Source organism: Ammospiza nelsoni, chromosome 4 (assembly GCF_027579445.1).
Source record: "Ammospiza nelsoni isolate bAmmNel1 chromosome 4, bAmmNel1.pri, whole genome shotgun sequence".
In the NCBI taxonomy this organism is placed as follows: Eukaryota; Metazoa; Chordata; class Aves; order Passeriformes; family Passerellidae; genus Ammospiza; species Ammospiza nelsoni.
This window is the reverse complement of record NC_080636.1, coordinates 12,383,532-12,403,610: the sequence shown is the minus strand read 5'-3', so window position 1 is coordinate 12,403,610 and position 20,079 is coordinate 12,383,532. Positions and strand designations below refer to the sequence as shown.

The 20,079-nt window shown below is 39.4% G+C and overlaps 1 protein-coding gene across 1 annotated transcript in view; it reads right to left on the bottom strand.

Annotated features, from left to right (window-relative positions):
• ADGRA3 (adhesion G protein-coupled receptor A3) overlaps positions 1 to 16,542 on the bottom strand; it is a 54,234-nt gene extending 37,692 nt beyond the window's left edge. The window contains exons 1-2 of the mRNA XM_059471270.1: positions 16,277 to 16,542; positions 1,966 to 2,037 (exon numbers count right to left, since the gene is read on the bottom strand). Coding sequence (XP_059327253.1) covers positions 1,966 to 2,037; positions 16,277 to 16,542 — 338 coding nt within the window. The remainder of the gene's footprint in view (positions 1 to 1,965; positions 2,038 to 16,276) is intronic.
• Between the last annotated feature and the right edge of the window lie 3,537 nt (positions 16,543 to 20,079).

The window sequence follows — 20,079 nt, the reverse complement described above, 5'->3', positions numbered from 1 at the left end:
GCAAACACCTTTCAGGGAGTTGTAGAGAGTGGTAAGGTCACCCCTGAGTCTCCTGTTCTCCAGGCTGAGCACCCCCAGCTCCCTCAGGGGTTCCTCACAGGGTTTGTGTTCCCAGCCCCTCTCCAGCCTCGCTGCCTCCTCTGGATGTGCTCAAGTGTCCCAAGGTCCTTCCCAAACTGAGGGGCCAGAGCTGGACACAGCACTCAGGGTGTGGCCTCACCAGTGCTGGGCACAGGGGCAGGGTGACCTCCCTGCTCCTGCTGGCCACACTGCTCCTGGCACAGGCCAGGATGCCCTTGGCCTTCTTGGCCACCAGGGCTCCCTGCTGGCTCATCACAACACATCTATATTCTCTACCTGAAAGAGCCACTACAATGAAATGGCAAATGCTTTTCCTATCAAGTGTAACATAGCAAGGAATGAACAAAGAAACATGAAATGCATACAGAATCTCTGCCCTAGTAAGCAGTAAAGTGACAATATCTATGTCTTTTAAACAAGTTTTGCACGTACAAAAGGAAAAAAAAAAAGAAAATATCATTTCTAATTAGTGTAGCACACTTGTTATCCCTCCACTTATAATGAAGACACTTGGCCATTATTAATCTTTTGCTGATGAATTAACTCCTACAATAGTGCACAATAAAGAATGTTCTCATTCTGATGAGACTACCACACCCTCTAAAATACTGATATCCCAGCTCACTTCAAATGCTCAAAACCTGATGCCAGCCTTGCTGCTTTCTTTTCCTTTTCATGAAAGAAGATATTAAAATAATCTAAAAAAACCTTACAAATGACAGGAGTTAAATGGAAAAAAGCTGCATTCTTATGATTTTAAAGAAAATTAGGATTTGGATTCATGAAGAAAACTTAAATCATTATCTCAAACTAACTAGAATTTCAAGTATTTCCTGTCTGAAAACTGTAATGAGTTTCAACAAATAACCATCAGCAGATGCCTTTATTACCTCATCAAATGCCATCACTGCTGATAACCTTGCTTCTTTGGCACAGCAACTTACTTCTACAATCAAGTTCATCTGCCAGTGAAAAGATGCTTTCTTCTGGTACATGGGAGAGGGAATGGTAGAAGTGTTTGAATTTATTTAGGTCAGGTGACTGGGATTGGAGCCTTTGAGTTTTAGAGGAAGAATAAAATACTTTTAATTCCCTGAAGCCAAAAGCTGTTTGGAACTCTTCCTAGATGCTGTGAGATGATTATGAAGCTGGCTACTTTCCCAGTCAAATGGCCTAGAAAAATCCTTATCTCTAAAGTTTATGCTTGCTCCCAGGTAGATCAACCTGCCAATCCTGACCTTCTACCAGTTGGAAAAAGGCTGACTGTAAGAGAAGCTACAATGCTGCTTCTTATCTCATAGGCAATGTATCATCTGTAAGGAAAGTGAAAACAGGAAGCAAAAGATATCCAAGAAGTTACTCCCATCAGACTCACTCCCATCCCCCTGTACCTTTGGCATATACCAAAGCTGTGAAGTAAGCAGTAAAACTCTCAAAATAAATGTCAACAACCAGTCTTTAATAAATCCAGTCTCTCTTAGGGGCTGTAATACATATGCTTCTCCTGCAAATATACTTTGCAACTGTTCAATAAATGGTTTGATACTTAAGAAATTAAATATATAATTTTCTTTACAACACAGTGTTTGCATAATGAAACAAAAAACAAAGCAAATCCAGCCATCACAGCATTCCAGTAAAATTCCCACTGAAACTGCCCTCTCACCTGCAGGTGAGATTATCCCTTTTTTGCTGTTATGTTATTTATACTGCTGAATAATTAATTCATTCATATTCATATGTTAACTCTTCAATCACAAAAAAAACCATCAAAATAAAGAACAGATCTCTTATTTAAGACATTCTGTTCTTAAAATTATTAATGAAACAAACAGTATATGACTTGATTTTTAAAGCAAAAATAGCTTTTCAAGAAATACTTACAATCTTTCAAGAAGGTGTAATCCAGAGAAGGAACCATTCTTCAACTCTGTTATTTTATTGTTACTCAAAATCCTGAAAACAAAACCAATTGAGAACAATGTATTATAATTTTGGTAATAATTTTTTTTTGCTATAGCTTACACTTCTTTTGTAATTCTTTTTGTTTAACAGCCTGTACAAACTGCCTAGCTCATTTTCTTGAGGTGTATACAACAGCACTGCTTAAATATGACAAAGGAGAAAAAGAAGGTTCTGTATGTCATCTGCTTTAAGTACCATGCAAGCTTACATACATAACACCTGAAAGGAAGAACACCCATCTAGGATTACCCTAATAAGACCCAGAAGTGGTGAGGTAGAAATTAAGCATTAAAGAACAAATCACTACATTCAACATTCTTGTCTTCTACACCCATTTTGGTTTTCCAAACCAAGCAGCATCTTGCATTCTCCCCACTTCCTCTGCTCCCCTTTTTAGCCACACACACACGCACTTCTCCCAGACTGCACTACCTTCCCCAGCCATCCTTCACACATTCATCCTATTCCTCAATGCAATCTTTTTTAAAACATCTGCAAATAAGCTCAGCAAGCACTCATCTATCCTTTCTTCTCCCAAGGGACAACACAACCACAAATTCCTTCTTCCTTTGGAATAACTGGATCAGGTCTATCTTGCCAAGCACCCTCTCCTCCAATCACAGCCATCTGCACACATCACAGCAGATGTTAATTATCTTCAAGGTAGGAATTTCTTTGTATGGCTGATATTTCCTTACTTAGAAGGACCTGCTTTCTATACAACCACACAGCTCTCTGTTGGACAAAAAACCAAACCAAAGCAAAATAACCTGTTTTCCTTTTGAATCATGTCAAATTTTGGCATCTACAATACTCCTTACAAAAGGGTTTGCAGTACAACTCTCCAATCCATAAAAAATGCTTCATTTCACTAGTTCTGAAAACACCTCCTGCCAGCTTTATTTAATGTTCCCCACTTCTAAAAAGAGAAACACACAGTAATCAATCCACTTACCCTCTTTTTGCTATGTGCAATTATGTACAAAACTAGATGTCTTTTTTCCGTCTGTAAAATCCATGTTTTACTTATTCTTTACATAAAAGTCATTTGTGCCACTTAACAATTTCTGAGTTCCTTCCAGCTTTATTACACTGAAAAAATTGTGAGGTAAGACCACTAGACCTGAAATAGTGCACAACACACAGACAAGTCACAGTTCTACATACTGGAATAACGACGTTGTTTCCTACAATTTCCCTAGCAATTCCTAACATATAATCTGCCTTTATCACTTATGCTAAGAATCTAAGATTTCTAGTCAGCTCAATGCCCATCATCTTATATAAGACAGCAGAGGTTTTGTCCCCAATAAATTTTTCAATTTTTTACAGTGCTGCTGCTGCCATTTTATTGCCCGATTACTTTCACAAACTTCTTCCAAAATTCTTCACTTTATCCTCATCCTTATCACATCAATCAACTCACTCAACTATGTCAACCCCTTACTCACACTGTTTTACAGGTCATTAGGAAGTAAGTTGTGCATTACAGTTCTCTATGACTCCACTCCACTGAGAAGGATTTAGTTCCACACCCTCTTCTTATCCTTTAGCAAGTCAGCTGCTCATCTGATCATCCTCCATTTAAGACTGACGTACTTTTTCATCAAATGCCTTTGGCAAGGGACAGACACACCTTTTAGAAAAGCATGCTTCATTATAACAGCTAGATCAAACTTGTAAATATTTTGCTGACTCTGAAGAGCTCCAAAGGAAGAGCTTCTCATCACAGGAGATGTAAATTTTCCATGGTACCTTTATCCGGGTATCCAATATATTTATTATAAGTTCTACTGATTTTTCAATACAAACATCAGACTTGGAACCATGCAAATGGTGATGCACTTTTAAAAATAAGCATTTGCTATCCTCCAGTCCTCAAAATCATGTTCATTCTAAGCAAGACTTCAGAAATTTCATCCCCAAGTTCTTCTAAAAGCTCTTCAGCTTTAGAAGAATCATCTTGTCCTGGAAATTTATTCACTGTCAGATTGTTGCACAACTTCTGCTACAGTCACCTCAATTTCAGACAGATTCTCTATCAAATGCATCCTTCATATCCAACACGTCCCCACAGTTCTTCACTTACACCAATTACATCTTCAGGCTTGATAACCTAAAGGTGCCACACTATGAGATTTCTTTCCAGTCCACTACGTCTTTCAGATGTTCTTTAAAACAGCCATAAACCAAACACACACACACATCCCCCTCTTTCCTCCAGTGCATAAAATTTACTATATAATGACAAGGAATAATACTTCAAAACACACAATGAAGAAGATAAAACTAAAATACAGATCTAGCAATCTACAAAAACAGCATCATTTTGACAAAGCTGTATATTACATTAAGTAGTTTTCTCCAGGTTTCCCAAAGATTACCTCAAGTCTCTATAGTTTGGACAAAGAAAGAGCAGGCATTTATTGTCAAAATTCTAGCTCTGACAATTTCTCTTTCTCATCTCACAAAGTCAAGACAGCTGAACAAACTGTTTGAAAATCCTTTCATTTCCAGTCTGATGGTAAGAAGGTTTGAAAATTCTTAAAGTTAACCTTAAATCATTCAAGAAAGGTAATGTGTTCTGATGCTAAAATGAGGAGAATCCATTCCTTTTTCTCACCTTCCAATCATACCATGTATTTCTGCAGCTCATGTCAACCCATCCCTGGTGCCCACTGCTCCACGAGCTGCAAATGTTAAACCACACATTTATCCAGGGTAACTCCCAGGAGACTGATTTATGTGTCAACTACACAAGTGTGATCAACCTAGAATCCTACACAGGTAATACCAGGTGAGACTGATCGCAGGAATGGTGGAAAGGAAGAAGGGGAAAAAATACTTAAAAGTATCCTGAGAAACTGCTATTGTATTGTTATACTGCCTGTAACACCTACTAGAGTGTCAGTGAAGAGCATTTGCTCTTGTGAAAACATAGTTCTGTAGTCCAATACATTAAGCTACCTCACAGGAAGAAAATAAGGAAATTTTTCCCTTGCCTGCAGCTGTGATAAACTAGATGAACAAAAGAACCAGTGCTGGTTTTTAAAAACACACATAGAAACCAAAGAAACACAGGCACTCTTAAAAAATGTATATGTATTTCAATTACTCTTTCCATCAAGAATGGCACAACTTTTAACACAAAACCACTAAATACATTTGCAAGAGTGCAAGTTTGGTAGTAATAATAATAAACATCATCTACAAATTGGAGTGCCCACAAAACTAGTAAAATTTAACCTGAAGCATTAAAATTACACATCCTGAAGTCTCTGAATCTACTTCCTCTTCTACTCAAAGAGAAAAAGGTTTCAACCTAAATAATAAGTATTATTTGTAAAAATGGCAGGTACTGGGTACATTCACCAGAAAACCAAATAAAGTACACCTCTATTTCAACATCTTTCCTGGTTTCAGAAATGTATGCATGAAGAAAAACAGTAATAATATATAAAGAAGTAAATGAAGGAGCTTATAAAAAATCATTAATAGTTAATGCAAACTGAACATAAGGCATAACAGCAGCAGCAAGAAAAAAATGCATACCAATTCCACACTTCAGGAGAAATTAAGGAAAAACCACCTGATATTCACAAGCACACATTGATCTAAGTCAACACAAGCAAGCAAATTACAATCCTTGGTAGCACAGAAATTAAATTGTATCTTAGTTACAATTTACTTCATCTAAAGATTTATTGATATACCTGTGTTTTTTCCAGAAAAATAAGTTGTTCAAAATGGAGTTGGAACCACTTCAAAAGTAGCTATAACTGACTGAACTAAATTTAAACTAAATAAAAAGAACAGTTCTGTAAGAAAAAAAAAAGTTTTCTGACATTGCCTATAAAATAACAGGTCTAATGTAGATGCCTTTGAGTATCTGGGTACAAGGTAAATTTCTCTCTTGAGTGTGATTTACAAATTACAGTCAGACTGATTAAGTATTTTCTCTGCAGAGGCTGTTAGTTGTTCAACCATAAAGGTTTAGTACAATAAATGATAGATTTTACAACACTCCATATAACTTAAAACACTTTATCACCCAAAAATGTTGTGTAATCTTAAAAAAATGCAGTTTAAAGCTTGCTATTAATATATAGTCTATACATTATTTGAAGTATTAAGAGATGTGGCACAAGAAGACAAAATGTAATAAAGCACCCACCTGAAAGTAGATGTTTTATAGTCACTTTCAGTTTCTGTGCATTAATGTACAATGAAATGATGGACTATTATGTACCACTTAGGCACAGGATATTATTTGTGATCAATAATAATTCTAAGTTACTAGTTTAAGACCATAATTTTTCCAAAGAGCCAAGTAATTCTGAAAATATGCTAACTTTTCCATCATTAAGAAGTCTAAAGAGAAAACAGTAGAGCCACCATTGAGCTGAGAGCTGCACTCATCCCCATCTTATTCAACTCTTTAACAAACTACTTTGAAACATAAATGTTGTCAATGAAGATTCACAAGGGAAGGGGTTTCCACAGCCCAATGCCACTGTTGCTCCATATTTCCTATGAGTGTCATATGGGATTTTTGTTTTCTTTTCTTTTAAATAATCAACAACACCTAATCGGAACAAACACATTTTGCTTGTCCAACACTTATATATCAGAAAATAAAATGTGAAACTAATGCAGGCAATGACAGTTCCTGTGTTAAAAAAAATATGGCCATGGGAATTAACACTAAAAAACCTGGAAGAACAAGCAGCTGAAAAGTAGGTTCTAGAAAAATTATGGACAACTCAAGTTACCTTACAACAAAGCATTTCCCTCTTTCTCTGAGCAGATGATCTGAGAGACCAAGAGTTAATCTGAAACAATGTAAACCCCTCAAACCCCCTTAACTCTCCCCAGCTTTTCACCTATTCCAAGAACATTGCTGAAATGTTTCTTTGTTGAATATAGCTTGGATCAAAAGCCCATTTTCCATTTTGCTCCACAAACTGGCAGTCAACTTTGAAAAAACTGCAAAGAAACTCAACTATGACTATTAACTTATTGGCTAGACCTTTAGCAGTAGATACTCAGCATGCAAAACATAAATGCAGCCAAACCCAAAGTCTGCTCTTTGTACTATGAGGAATTTTAGCAATAGGTACCAAAGATGATGTCCTAACTTCCCTTTCTCATACAGAGGGAGAATAAAATCACTGCTGGATCCATTTCTACCATTAGAATGCACTGAGTAGAAAAAGTTTTGTTCTGTGAAACCATTTTGGCTTGTCAGCTGTAAAACAACTATCACTAAGACAGCAGTGAATCAGGCAGTAATTTAGAATGCATCTCCTAACATCACAAACGAATCCTAACCAATCCAAAGAATATAATTAAAACACACACACATCCATTAACACTATTACCAAATAGTCAAAATGACCACCAAGAAGCCTGTAAGAAGCATAACTGTTAGCTGAACACTGAAGCAACTTCCAAAACACATTTTAAAAGACTCAAATGGAGAGCCAGGAAATAGATACTAAATCAGATCAATTCATGGTGACTGCATACTCTAAGGACTGGGAAAGTGGCCACCAGCAAGAGTCAGATTAAAATAACCATCTGCAAACAACCAAGAAAAATGCTTTCTGCTGAAAGTTGTGAACATGGAAAAAGAAACACATTTCTCAAAGTTTTTCTTCTAGAAACTGTGAATTAACAAGGATATAAGCCCAGTATTTTTCAACAGTTAGTATTTTGCCTTCTAGTGAGTTACTGGCATCAAAGCAAAAGAAACCTTGAAACCTAGACTGGACAGAACACAAACAGTATTTGCTTAATAGTAACTCTGAAATGAAAGCACTCCATAAGCTTTTTACAGAGAAAGACCTATTATTAATTCCAAAACTCTAACAAAAGGAGACAGTATTTTCCAATTCAACAAAACCATTATAATTAAGGAAGCTTAGCAATGAAATATTTGCAAAATAGAAGTTTGCAACAGATAAAATATTTCCTGCAATATTTCATTATTATGCATATTAAACAATATTAAAATTGTAAACTAAACCTCTCAGAAGTAATGAAATTACAGAATTAAAACTGTGTCTACTTATACTGCTCCATTTTTAACTGGTAATGTGCTACATTTATATCATCTAATGAGGAATCTTTATTTTTCCTACACAATCCCTGGATTGTTCAAGCAGCAATGCCCTCTATGCAGTGCTGTTAAAAAATTTTTTTCTTGATATTCAGTATGCAGCAACACACTTCATTTATTGCTTTTCATTAAAAACAAACTGTTCTTAAGGACAGAAATTATTTCTAGTGAAAAACACTGCCAATCACTGGAGCAACACAGCAAGATTTCTAAGTTCTAATAGTATGAAATAATCATCTTAGAAAAGGACAGAACAGAGGGGCAAAACAGAATGTGAGAATGAGCAACAGCATTGTTGAAAATCATACTAATTCCAATATAAATTCTTGTGAAATTACAAAATTACCAACCAAATTTTGCTTTCTTTCTTGTATTTATGCCAGGTTCAAAAGCCTACCATGGAGAAAATTCAGAGGACACAGCTACACCCTATTTCTTCCAACATTAACTCTGTGTTGCCATTTTTACAGCAAACAGAAAGCACTGGAAGTCTAATCCTTGTGACCACTTCATTCTAGAAAGATTCCTCCAAGTTCTCTCCCCACTGGTCAGATCTGTAGCACTGGCATTATTTTAAGATATCATGATCAACTTTTTCTGTAGTAAATGTCTTGGTTTACAAACTTCTGCTCCCTCCTGATTTTCCCACTTAGCCACCAGCTGTGTAAGTTTTAGGATTACCACTGATTTGCAGTTCAGTGCAAGTTCACCTGACTCCAAAAAAATCCATCCTTACACGCAAGAATAACTTTCTTCACACAAAACACCACACATGGACACCTTGCCAGCCACTTCCAAATTTACCTGCTATGGCAAATAAATTAATAAATTCTCTGTGTCATATCACAGTAGTACTAATTAGAACATAGACTGTCCCACCCAGTCTCACCTGTATTCACATTTCCTACCAGGTGTACCTGCTCTCTATGAAAGTGCTTTGTCTAGACACGTTAACAAGCACTTCCTGTCAGCTGCTGGCACACAAAGATACATTTACAAAAATTTATATCCTAATCCTACAGAAGTAAACAGTTTTTGGATAGCATAGCTCCCTGAACTGACTAGGCATGGAGCCAGACAAATGCTAGTACTGCAGCCAGGGAGGGGAGGGGAAAAACCCACAAACATCCACACAGGGACAGACTGGGAGGCGAAGGTATGAACACACCAGCTCCAGTTTAGGCTCCGGTTTTACGGACAGCTGGACGCTGATGCAACGTTCTCAACACGGGGAGATCTCCTCAGCCCTTGCATCTTATCATCCCTGTGTCAGAAGCAGCAAGAGAAGGTTGAAGGAGATCTGCAGCACACAGCCATAAGTCAGGTCACTGCAACCCACAGAAGCATCAAGGAGTCAATCAGCACACAAATTAAGAGAACTGTTTAAAGTTCCACCAGAGGCTGTTATCCTGAAAAAACAGTCCGAGAATTGGAATAAGTTGTCCGGAATGTCTGAGAGGACACTTTTAGAAACCTAAGTTTATCTTGCAAAAACTCTGCCTGATAATCAGTTTCTAGGTAAAACATAACAACACAGGAAAGCTAATAAGGACCTCTTGCAATAAGGAACAGCTCAGGTGGAAACAGCACATCATGTGCACAGCACCAGAAGAACTTTCCTGGACTGTGTTATACCTCTACTATTCCTCATATGACCCATCTCTCTTACTGGCATAGAGATGTCAAACATCCCTAGTGATTTTGGGGGTAGCTGCTGAATTTCCAAGAATGTTGTTGATCCCACATCAAGCCAGTTTACACTCAGCCTTCAGTACCTTATTTGCTCTGCCTTCACTCCCTCTTAAGTTTTCTGGGTTCCCACCTCCATAACTGACATATCAATTCGAGGAAACCCAGACTTCAATCTCAACTCCCAGCAACAGCCTCCACCTCTTAATCCAGTCCTTCTGTGTTTATTCACTCTAGACTCTAACCTCCCTCCCCCTACCTCAAAGCACCTTCTTTCCCTAGACTGAAGTGACATAGCAGAGGGCACAGATTGTACTTTTAGACAAAACACCTGTAAACAGCACAGTCCCAACCACCTGGAGTCTGGACGACTCCTAGAACACACTGTCCAGTGCAGAAAGAACTGTGGAATTAAGCTGCCTATTTCTTCAACATCTTTAATCAGTCTGCATCTCTTATGTTTGGGTTTCTTCCCTCTCCCCAAAAAACTTTTGGTCTGTCTTACCAAAAAGGTCAAGTTGCTACTCCAGAAGTGCAAACTCTGCAGCCCAGCCTGGATCGCACCCACAAGCAAAGCAGGCAGTCTCTCCCTGGGGACCCAAAAGCTCTGCCCTGCAGTGCCCTGGCACCTGCCTGGCCCCAGGGCAGCCTGGAGACCTGTGGGACAGCGCTGTCCCCACCACTGGACGTGCCCTGCGGCAGCGCACAGGGATCAGCAAACTGTAATTAGTGCAGGATATGATCTCGAGCACTCCAGAGCAACAAGGCATTGCAGCTGGCACTGCTAAACACCCAAACAGGGAATACCAGGGGAAAGTGAAATTCCCACCTATTTACTACATAAAGACTAGAGACATTTGATAGATTATATGATTTTTAAAAATAAATTTAAAATTCATTATTTATCTAACTACAGAAAGAAAAGCTCACAAAAACATACTTTATGTGGCTGATGTTCTTAAACAGTTTATTATCACTGAAAAGAAATGCTCAACTGTTTTTAATCTTCATGGATTAACTAGTTGTACAAAAAATGCATTTACACTGAAGAGATTCAAAAATTATAGACTGTAATGGTGAAGACAGACTACATAAGGCAGTAATGACAAATCCATGAACCTGCAACATATCTGGCCCATGCAAAGTACATATGGGAACCATTAAATTCTGAAAAATCTAAACTTGCAGCTCCATAGTTGTTTTAAATTACAAAAATAACCTCTGAAACATGAGCAAACTGCAAGCATGGAAACATAAGATATTCATTCTTCGTCACTGCAGCACAAATTCTAGTTCCATTCTTTTACTCTTGGCATTAAATAAAAACAAAAATTTCAGTATTTTGCAGTTCTAAAGCAAACCCAGGAATACTACTGATCAAAAAGGACAATAAAAAAGTATTAATTATGAAGATTCAAATCTGCCTTTTTGAGGCTAGAAACAGCATAACACATTCAACATTTCATAGTCACTTTAGGGCTAATTGAAGGGCTAATGAACTCACGAAGAGCATTGCTTAAATGGATATCTACTTAGGAACAAAGGTATTGGGCACTTTTACATTAATATGGTAGCTCTGAGAACTAAAAGAAAAGTTCCACTACAAAAACTTAAATTTGCTCTCCAGAGTTATGCAGAACTTAGCTCTGTCCATGTCCCTTATTTTCAACTCAACAGTAACCAACACATAGCTCTGAGCCCCAGGCTCGTAACAAGCAGCACTGTACTACAGTTGTACCTGTGGTACAGAAGCCATATTTGTAATTATCTCATGCATTTATTCAAAAGTAAAATCATCTCATTGACAAAGGCACATAAAATAATTTTAAAATGCTTATACAGAAGAGTATTTTTTTATTAAAAAGAAATATGAATCAATATAACAATTGAATATAAGATTGCATGGAGCCTATTGCCAGTTACAAAACTACCATGTATGTTAAAGTCATTACTGCAGCACTTCATGAAATAGGAAACACTATTCAATCTTGACAGTGTATCCCAGTGGACACATATAAACCATGCAACATGATGTCTTCCAAAGCTGAATACTTTTTCCAATAGAACTAAATATTGCGATTTAGAAGAAAACACTGTTCATATTGTGACATCAGAATTTTCTTGCAATAAGTGTACATAATAAGAGAACACTACACATACTCAATATCTTATAACAAGCTCACAGCAATGAATGCATGTTGGAAAAGTACATATAGAAAAGCACAAAATTGGTTCTCTTCTCAACAAGGTAAAAGCCACACAAAATCTGATAGAAGTATAGAACACAAGCCAATCAGTAAATTACACACCAAGGATTTTTAGGAGTCAGATGTCACTGATACAGAGGCATGTTCATGTACTCGTGAATTAGTACATTGTGACTACAGCCTCAAGTACAATCTCTGTACTGCCTTGTGTTCATAAACAGGATGCATTTTGCACAGCCTGTGTATCCACTGGCCAAAAAACATTTTAACTTTCAATGGGGATTATTACTACCCCGTACCTTCAAAAATGTTATCACTGCCCAAATTATTAGTACTCAGCACTTTAACAGTCTAAAACTGACTATTCCAACAAAAAAAACCACCCAAACCCAAAAAAACCAAACCCAAACCAACAGCTGTCAGGAGTACCATCAAGTGAGTAAACAGAAATGTACTTAAAAAGAAAAACTTCCACAGAGGACATTTACATTACATGACTCGGACACAATGTAATCACACATTGCAATACAAATGGCTTCTTGCAATATCAGTGGCATTTTGCTTTGAAACTTTTGAAATTTAAATTCGTGTCATAAATAGAAAAATTGCACAGCTATTTGGAAGTCCAAGTAAGTATGCATATGAGCTTCTTTAATGGATGTAGTTTGATGTGATTTTATTTAGTAGCTGGATGAAAGCTGTAACATTTTAAGATGTTTCCTAAGAGCAATCCAGTTAAATGTATCTTTGAAAAGCTCTGAACATTAACCCAGGCAAATGCTCTGGCTTGTAAATCCTAACACTTTAAGTTCAAACACTGATACTCCTATGCTCCTATGAGGATATGTGCTTAAGCAAAGTTGTTTGCAGAGCAGTAAGCCTCCTGATCCAGAAATGCAATTCTTTACCGAGTACATATGCTTTTCCTTTATTTAGATTCCTGTTCTGATAATATATGTAACAGGTAAATAATATTTGCAATAAATAATAAGTTTCATGGGCTTGTCTTCAGTGGACTTGCACATTCTCTTCCAAAAAACAAAGTAATGGCTAATAGCCAATAAGTTCAAACAAGTATCCACCATCATCATTTGAATTTGCACCAAGAAACACAACAGCAGCAGGTATTTTATCTCAGGCTGCTATTACAAGAGTACAGGGCATTCCTCACTTAAATCTGCATCATGTCAATGGCTTCAATACCTACTGAAATAAAGAGCATGGCAGACAAACCTCAGTTACATTCACCCTGTTTTGGTATATTCAAACCAAAAGCATCTCATCTGTCTGCTTAACCTACAAACATCAAAGCAATCAATGCTGCCCCTGTAGATACACCCTTCATTTGCATCCAAATCAGTTGTTATTATACAATGCTAAGAAAAAAGTCTGTTCCTTAGCAATAAATGAACTTGAATTCACCTTGGAATTTGCCCTAAGTGCCCCATAAAGCAACAGCTAGCTCTACCTGGATCGTAAAGGAAAACCAATTTACCGTACTGCCAGAAATCCTACACATTACTTACTCTCCCATAAACAGGGTTCCATACTTTAATAGCCCTCTTCCCATGTCTGCTTTTCTTCCTCAGTCATGAAACAAACTGACTTTATCTCTTACCAGTTGAAATAAAATTAGCATTTTTTTTTTCTGAATTGTATGAAGATTCTCATCATACTGACCTAAATTACTGGAACAATAACATGTTTCATGGCAAACACTAATTAACTGACCTTGCCCAACTTGTATCACCATTAACCACTAACTACAATGTGTGCAAGAATGAAAGAAGCTTGCCAGCATCCTCAAATGCTACTCACTTATCCTAATTTCCACTATTTCTCACTTATTTGCTCACTTTCTAGAGATTATTGTCCTCAAAAGTATTTCACTGGGAAAAAAGAAATGGTAAAGGCTAAAGGCACAGTAGCTAATCTGCTGAAAATCTAAGAACTTGACCAGTGATAAGGAAGAAATAATTATTTCCAAAATGCATATAATCACTTCATTTGCATCATTCTCAACTTGTTTAAAAATAAGAAGTTATATAAAGCTATATAGGTCATTGTATTTAAAACTGGTTTGTGCAAAATAAAATCAACATAAAAGAAAATTAACTGAATTAAAATGCAGCTGATATACACAAAAGTGATCTATTTTCAGCTACATATCTCTGCAGTGATCCAATAATCCCAAAAGATCTAATAGAAGTAGTACTTATCTTAACAGATGAATCCCATAAGAATCAAGATAACTCAGGGCAGTTTGACTCTAATCAGACAACTGTTCACCAAGTGCTGCAATTTTAAGTATTGGCTTGGGGAAAAAACCATTATTTTTGGCAAGATTAGGTACCAATTAATCTAGACTACTAATCAACATGTTAGTGAAGTGGCATTTGGTGACAAGCCCCACACATCACCAACACTTTCAATCTAGGTTAACATGGATTTGGTAATAATAATTAAAAAAACCAAACAGACCCAACAAAACAAAACCTCTGAGAGAATGGAAAGCCATGCCTCAAGAGTCAACAAACATGCAAGATTCTGAACCTGAACACAACAGCTAGGTGTGGGAAAAGGAGGTAATTGGTTTAACAATCCTTGCTTTATATTTAAGCAAAATTTTGAAGTGTATGTTCATTAAATTGTATCAACACAGTTGTATCTCCTACAAATAACAATGAAAAATGACATTGTTTCTTGCTATGTCTACTAAAAAGTTCAAATCAGAAAAATGTTTCAGAAGTTGTTATAAACTTCAAAGGCTGATTAATTGAAAGCGACTAATTAGTGTATGAAGATATGCCCTAGATATTGAAGGAGTATGAAAATCAAGATGAAAGATGAACCATTCTTCCAAATTCTTCTGTCACTACAATGATGAACAAAGATCCACTCACAGCAAGGCTGCTGTGTTTGGTATCTGCTTGTCTTTCACAGCAATCATAGCTGTGTTCAAATTTTTTGAACCAAAAGAACCCCACAGTGAACTTGAGCATATCAACCATACTAACATCTACTTATATCAAAATTTTTATGGATAATACCATACTCATAACATGTAATCAGCTGCAAAGCATTTGAGGCTAACAAAGATTAAGAGATTTGCTGATCAAACTACTGTCACTTCTACTTTTTGCCTTGTTTTCTACTTCAGAAACTTCAAGTAAGAACATCTATAATAATTTCTCACAAGTAATTTAGAAATATTGTCTGAACCCTTGCAGAAATTCAAGTAAGAACAACTACTTTAGCCTTATTTAGCTCCCATTTTTTGCCTTCCCTTTTCTCACGGGTCCAGGTCCACACATCTGCGGGGTTCACACCTCACTAAGACTCCTGGAAGAACACCGTTCCTTGGTGTGTCAGTGCTGTCAATGCTCACAAAAGCAGAAGATTGTTGTTCTCATGACAGCACATTCTGTACTTTTTAAATGTCAGATTCCTGGTAGGTCTTTCAAACCTGTGATTTCCAGTTAAGTAGATAAATATCTTAAACTAGACCCTATATTTCAGCTCCTTTTCACTGACATTCTTGCACACTACTTGGGTGCACTTGAGTCTTCCCATGGCAGCACAGGCACAGTAAGTCTCTCTAAAGAAAGGACAAGGGTTTCATTTTGGGAACACCCACGGCTGAGATCCAGTGCTGAGCGACCTTACCCACGCCAGAGGGATTGGACCAGCTGATCTGGAGGTCTCCCTTCCAATCCAAACCATTCTATGAACTTCTTTGCTAGTCATGTCCCAGGAAGGAAAACAACTTGCAAAGCCTCTCTTTACACGTGCACACTTACGTCTAAAGTAAGTGGCAACATATTTTTTACTTAAGTTGCATATCCTGTTTGAAACTTGTTATTCAAATGGATGAGCAGGAATTGCCTCCGCACAAAAACAGCCCGCCTACTGAGGGATGAAGGAGGGAGAGCTGGGGATGCTGTTCCACGGAGGGAGCTCCACGGGACGGTGCCTCCCCCCAGTGAGTTACGGGACATTTCGCCCCCTTCAAAAACGACCACCCCGGGAAACTACCGGAAAACATGAACAGTACATCCGCTCCCGGGGCTTTCTCCAGCACTAGAGGGGAGTCACCTAAGCTCCCACTGCCCCCCAGCTCACCCCATTTCACCTCGGACCGGCGCTCCCACTCCCCCTCCGCCCCATCCACGTCGCACCGAGGCCGGCCACCCCCACGCGGGACGGTACTCACAGGGTGACCGTGCGGTTGGGCAGCGCCTCGGGAGGCAGGACCTGAGCGAGCTCCAGGTTGCTACAAACCACCTTCACCTCCGCCGGGCCGCCGGCCGCCGCTTTGCCGGCGCTCTTGGGACGCCCGTCGTACTTGCAGCCCGGGGGCAGCGCGGCGCCGCCGCCGCCCAGCACCGCCAGCAGCAGCAGCACGGCGGGCACGACCCGCGCCGGGCGGCGGCGGCGGCGCGGCGGGCGGCAGAGAGCGCGGCGGCCCGGGGGCAGCATGGCGGGGCCGCGCAGGACCCTGCTCCGCTCCTCCCGGCGACGGACGGGCCGGCGGCGAGAGGCCGGAGGGAGGGAGGGAAGAAGGGGGCTCCGGTCCGCCCTGGCCTAGCCCCGCGGGGGCGGTGCCGCCGCCATGCGGTGCCGAGGGAGCGGCGGGCGGGCGGGAGCCGCGGCGGCCACGGCCGCCTTTGTGTGGCGCGGGTCGGGCCGAGCGCGGCGGCAGCAGCGCCGCCTCCCGCCGGGGCCGGACCCCGCGGCACCGAGCGCGCCCGCCGGGCCGCGGCCCCACTGCGCAGGCGCCGCGGTGGCAGCCGTGCCCGCGCGCATGCGCAGCGCCGGCCGGGGGCCGCGGCCGGGGGCGCCGGGCCGAGGGAGCCGCTGTGGGGACCGTGCCCTCACGGGCAGAGCCTGTGCGCTCTCGCTTGCTGCGGCCCTGTGGGGCCCTGGGACTCTCCGTGAGCCCTGTCCTCCTCCATAAAGCTCTTTGGTTTCCCTCTCCTCTGCTTCCATGACTTGGCTCTTGACCTCCTGCTCCAGTTCCTTAGTTTTACAAGGAGGACTGTTGCTGTACTCGCTTCATGGAGGAAAGATGATCCCCTGCCTAGTTGCTAAATGGCTTCAAAATTCATAACGCCAAGTAAATACTACTTAAAAACATTTTTCCTCAAATTGGCCCTGTAAGATGAGGTAACCAGTTACTCCCACTTGATAGCCAAAAGCTCCTTGAATATAATTTATCTCAACTACAAAAAACCACCAAAGATACAGACACACACACCAGACCCCACCTGTCTACAATGTGTGTTTTCATGGCACACTTGAAACGACTTTCCAGAGTTTAATGGGTCATGTTCTCATATTTCTCTGCAGCCAGCACAGCCAGGCACAAACACTTCCGTGCCAATGACAGCTGAAATTCTCAGTATGGTCTTTGCCTCTGGTAGGTGTGAGGATAATAAAATAACTGCCACCTAACAATCAAATTACAAGAAGTGGCAGGATCTGCTTAAAAATTTTTTTGACAGATTTTGCAGAACCCAAAGGAAGTTCTGGTAACTAAGCAAGAACTCACAGTGCCCCATCATTTGAGAACTGCAAATGGCACCCTGCAAACTACCTGCTATTACACAGAAACGTCATTTTAGATATTGTCAGTAGCAGCTGCCAAAATGAGTCTTACAAGATCTCTAACCTAAGATGTCCTTGAATAATGCTGAACACTCAGACTGTAACTCAGTTTTAAATGTAACCTAGCAAAAGATTCTGGCAAACCATTGGAATTGTGAATTGGAGCAAAAGGAACAAGATAACAGTAAAAATTGCATAATCACCCTTTACTCCTAGACTCTGTGTCCTCTTACAAATGAAAATGAAACATGTTCTAAGTACTGAAATAGTTGACCAGAGTGCAAAGAAGACACTGGTCCCTGAGCTTTAATATGATGTTTACGTGTCACGGAGTCACTCAACAGGATAAACCTGATCTGGATGAGATGTGAGGCCACTGTTACATTTGAACTAAATTAGGTCAGACACAAAATGCAAAGTTGACAATGCTTTTTTGCCTTTACGCTGCAGTTATACTAACTGCAAGAGAAATTCACCAGTATACAGAAAATTCTTTCATTTTGGGCTCTGTTTTAAACAAATCCAAATTGTACTGTTAATTTGCGTTGGATGGGTGCTTTTCATCATAGAAGTTTATAATTTTTTTATCTGGCACCAGGATTTGTAAATTATTTGTAAATTATTTGTAAATTATTTGTAAATCTGTATTAAATAAAACAAGCCATGGCCCAAGATATGTTTTCCCTCAGAAACAGTGCTGTGTTAAACAGTTCTTTCCTTTGGCTACCTTCTTCCCAAAATTTTTACCTACATCAATAACATGACCCAATTGTCTGCATAGCCACATAAAAAGCTTGTGCTGGGTGATGGATCAGCATGGAGATAGGACATAAAACTGCCTCTTTTGGCAGTGGGGGCAGTAAATGCCAGTTTAGACTATTGATGCAACCAGAATTTTGGTGTGGTATCACCACAGCTTCCACATACCTAATAAGAGATTGCACTTCAGTGCTACTGAAAGAAACATTCTCGTGTTTTTCTCAAGCTGCTTGCTTCTCAGCCTTGTCTTGTGTTTATGGCAATGCATGTTTTGATCAGTTGTATCAGTGAGATGATCCATGTGGTCACATAATCTAAAGATGATGATGGAAATGGTGAATGTTGCTTCTGATGTCTGTGATCACAGCCCATCATAATGTTCCGTTTTCCTAAATTCCTGGAGAGAAAAATTTCTTGTTACTTCTTTTCATCTTAATGCCATGTCCAATTCCTTTCTAATGTACAGATTTGTGTATTAATTGCCCTTGATGTTTCTGAACTATTTGCTCTGTTCTTTCATCTCTGCTGAAACCACTCCTACTAAGATATCTCACTATGGATGCCAGTTGCAAATCTATGATTTTAAATTATGCCTCTGTTTAAACTGCTACTATGGAAACCTACAAGTCTTCTGTTGATTTTTCTTCTTAGTTTGACTGCCTCTGCGGTGAATCTAATTCCACTGTTCTTCACCTATTTTCAAAAAGCTTGAAGGCCTCAAGTACAAGTCTCTTGAGGGCTTATCCTTGCCCCTTCATCTTTCCTCTTTCATGCAAATTACTGCAACTCCCATTCTGTGCCAAATATTTGAAAATGTTTTTTCTTACATTGACTCAGGAAAGCCCTTAATCCAAAACATATGTCCCACAGGAGTCACTTAACAAGTTTCATGTGAGGGTTTGGGGTTTTTTGAACTGCAGTATACTTATGTCAAGTTTATTAGGTCACTACTTTTATTGTAGTTGTTGTGGTCTAAGGATATAAGAACAAAGCTACATAGTATAGCTGCTTCAAAAACCAGAAAGTCCTGTTGCTTCTACCTTTCCAACTACCTTTACCTTTAGGATATATAACCCTCACTCTTGCTCCACGTGTTGTAGGTACCTGATTGTTCAACAAACCAATTTAACCACAAAACTTTTTTGTGTTTAGTTTTCTGTCAGGGTATTGAGTTGAGTCAAGGCAGGAAAGGGTTAAAAGAATGTCAGAGCTGAAGAGGGGGACAGGAAGAGTGAAACCTCCCACCTGGGCAGCAAAGCCATCTTATGCAACTTCAAGAAAAACAAGATTTGTAGGGGGACAAATGCCTTTTCTTATAATAGCTGATATAGGTACACAAAAAGAGCAAGTTGTTCCCAAAGCTTACTGGGTATAGCTGGGATAGCAGCTACTTTTAAAAAACACTTCTTTCTGCAATTCGTGCTTCTTTTTCTGCACTGAAAAATCTCAGGACATTCTTTCCCTCAATCCCCTCATTCTCCACCAGTGTTGGTGATGTTGTTGGTGCTGGTGATGCTTTCTTTGTAGTGGGCCATGTAATCTGAACTTTTTGAATGTGTTTTTCTTTTGATTGCCAACAAGCACATTTTGTCCAGTTCTGTGGTTTTCCTTCCCTCCATAAAATTTGCTGCTAGTATATTCACTTTAAAT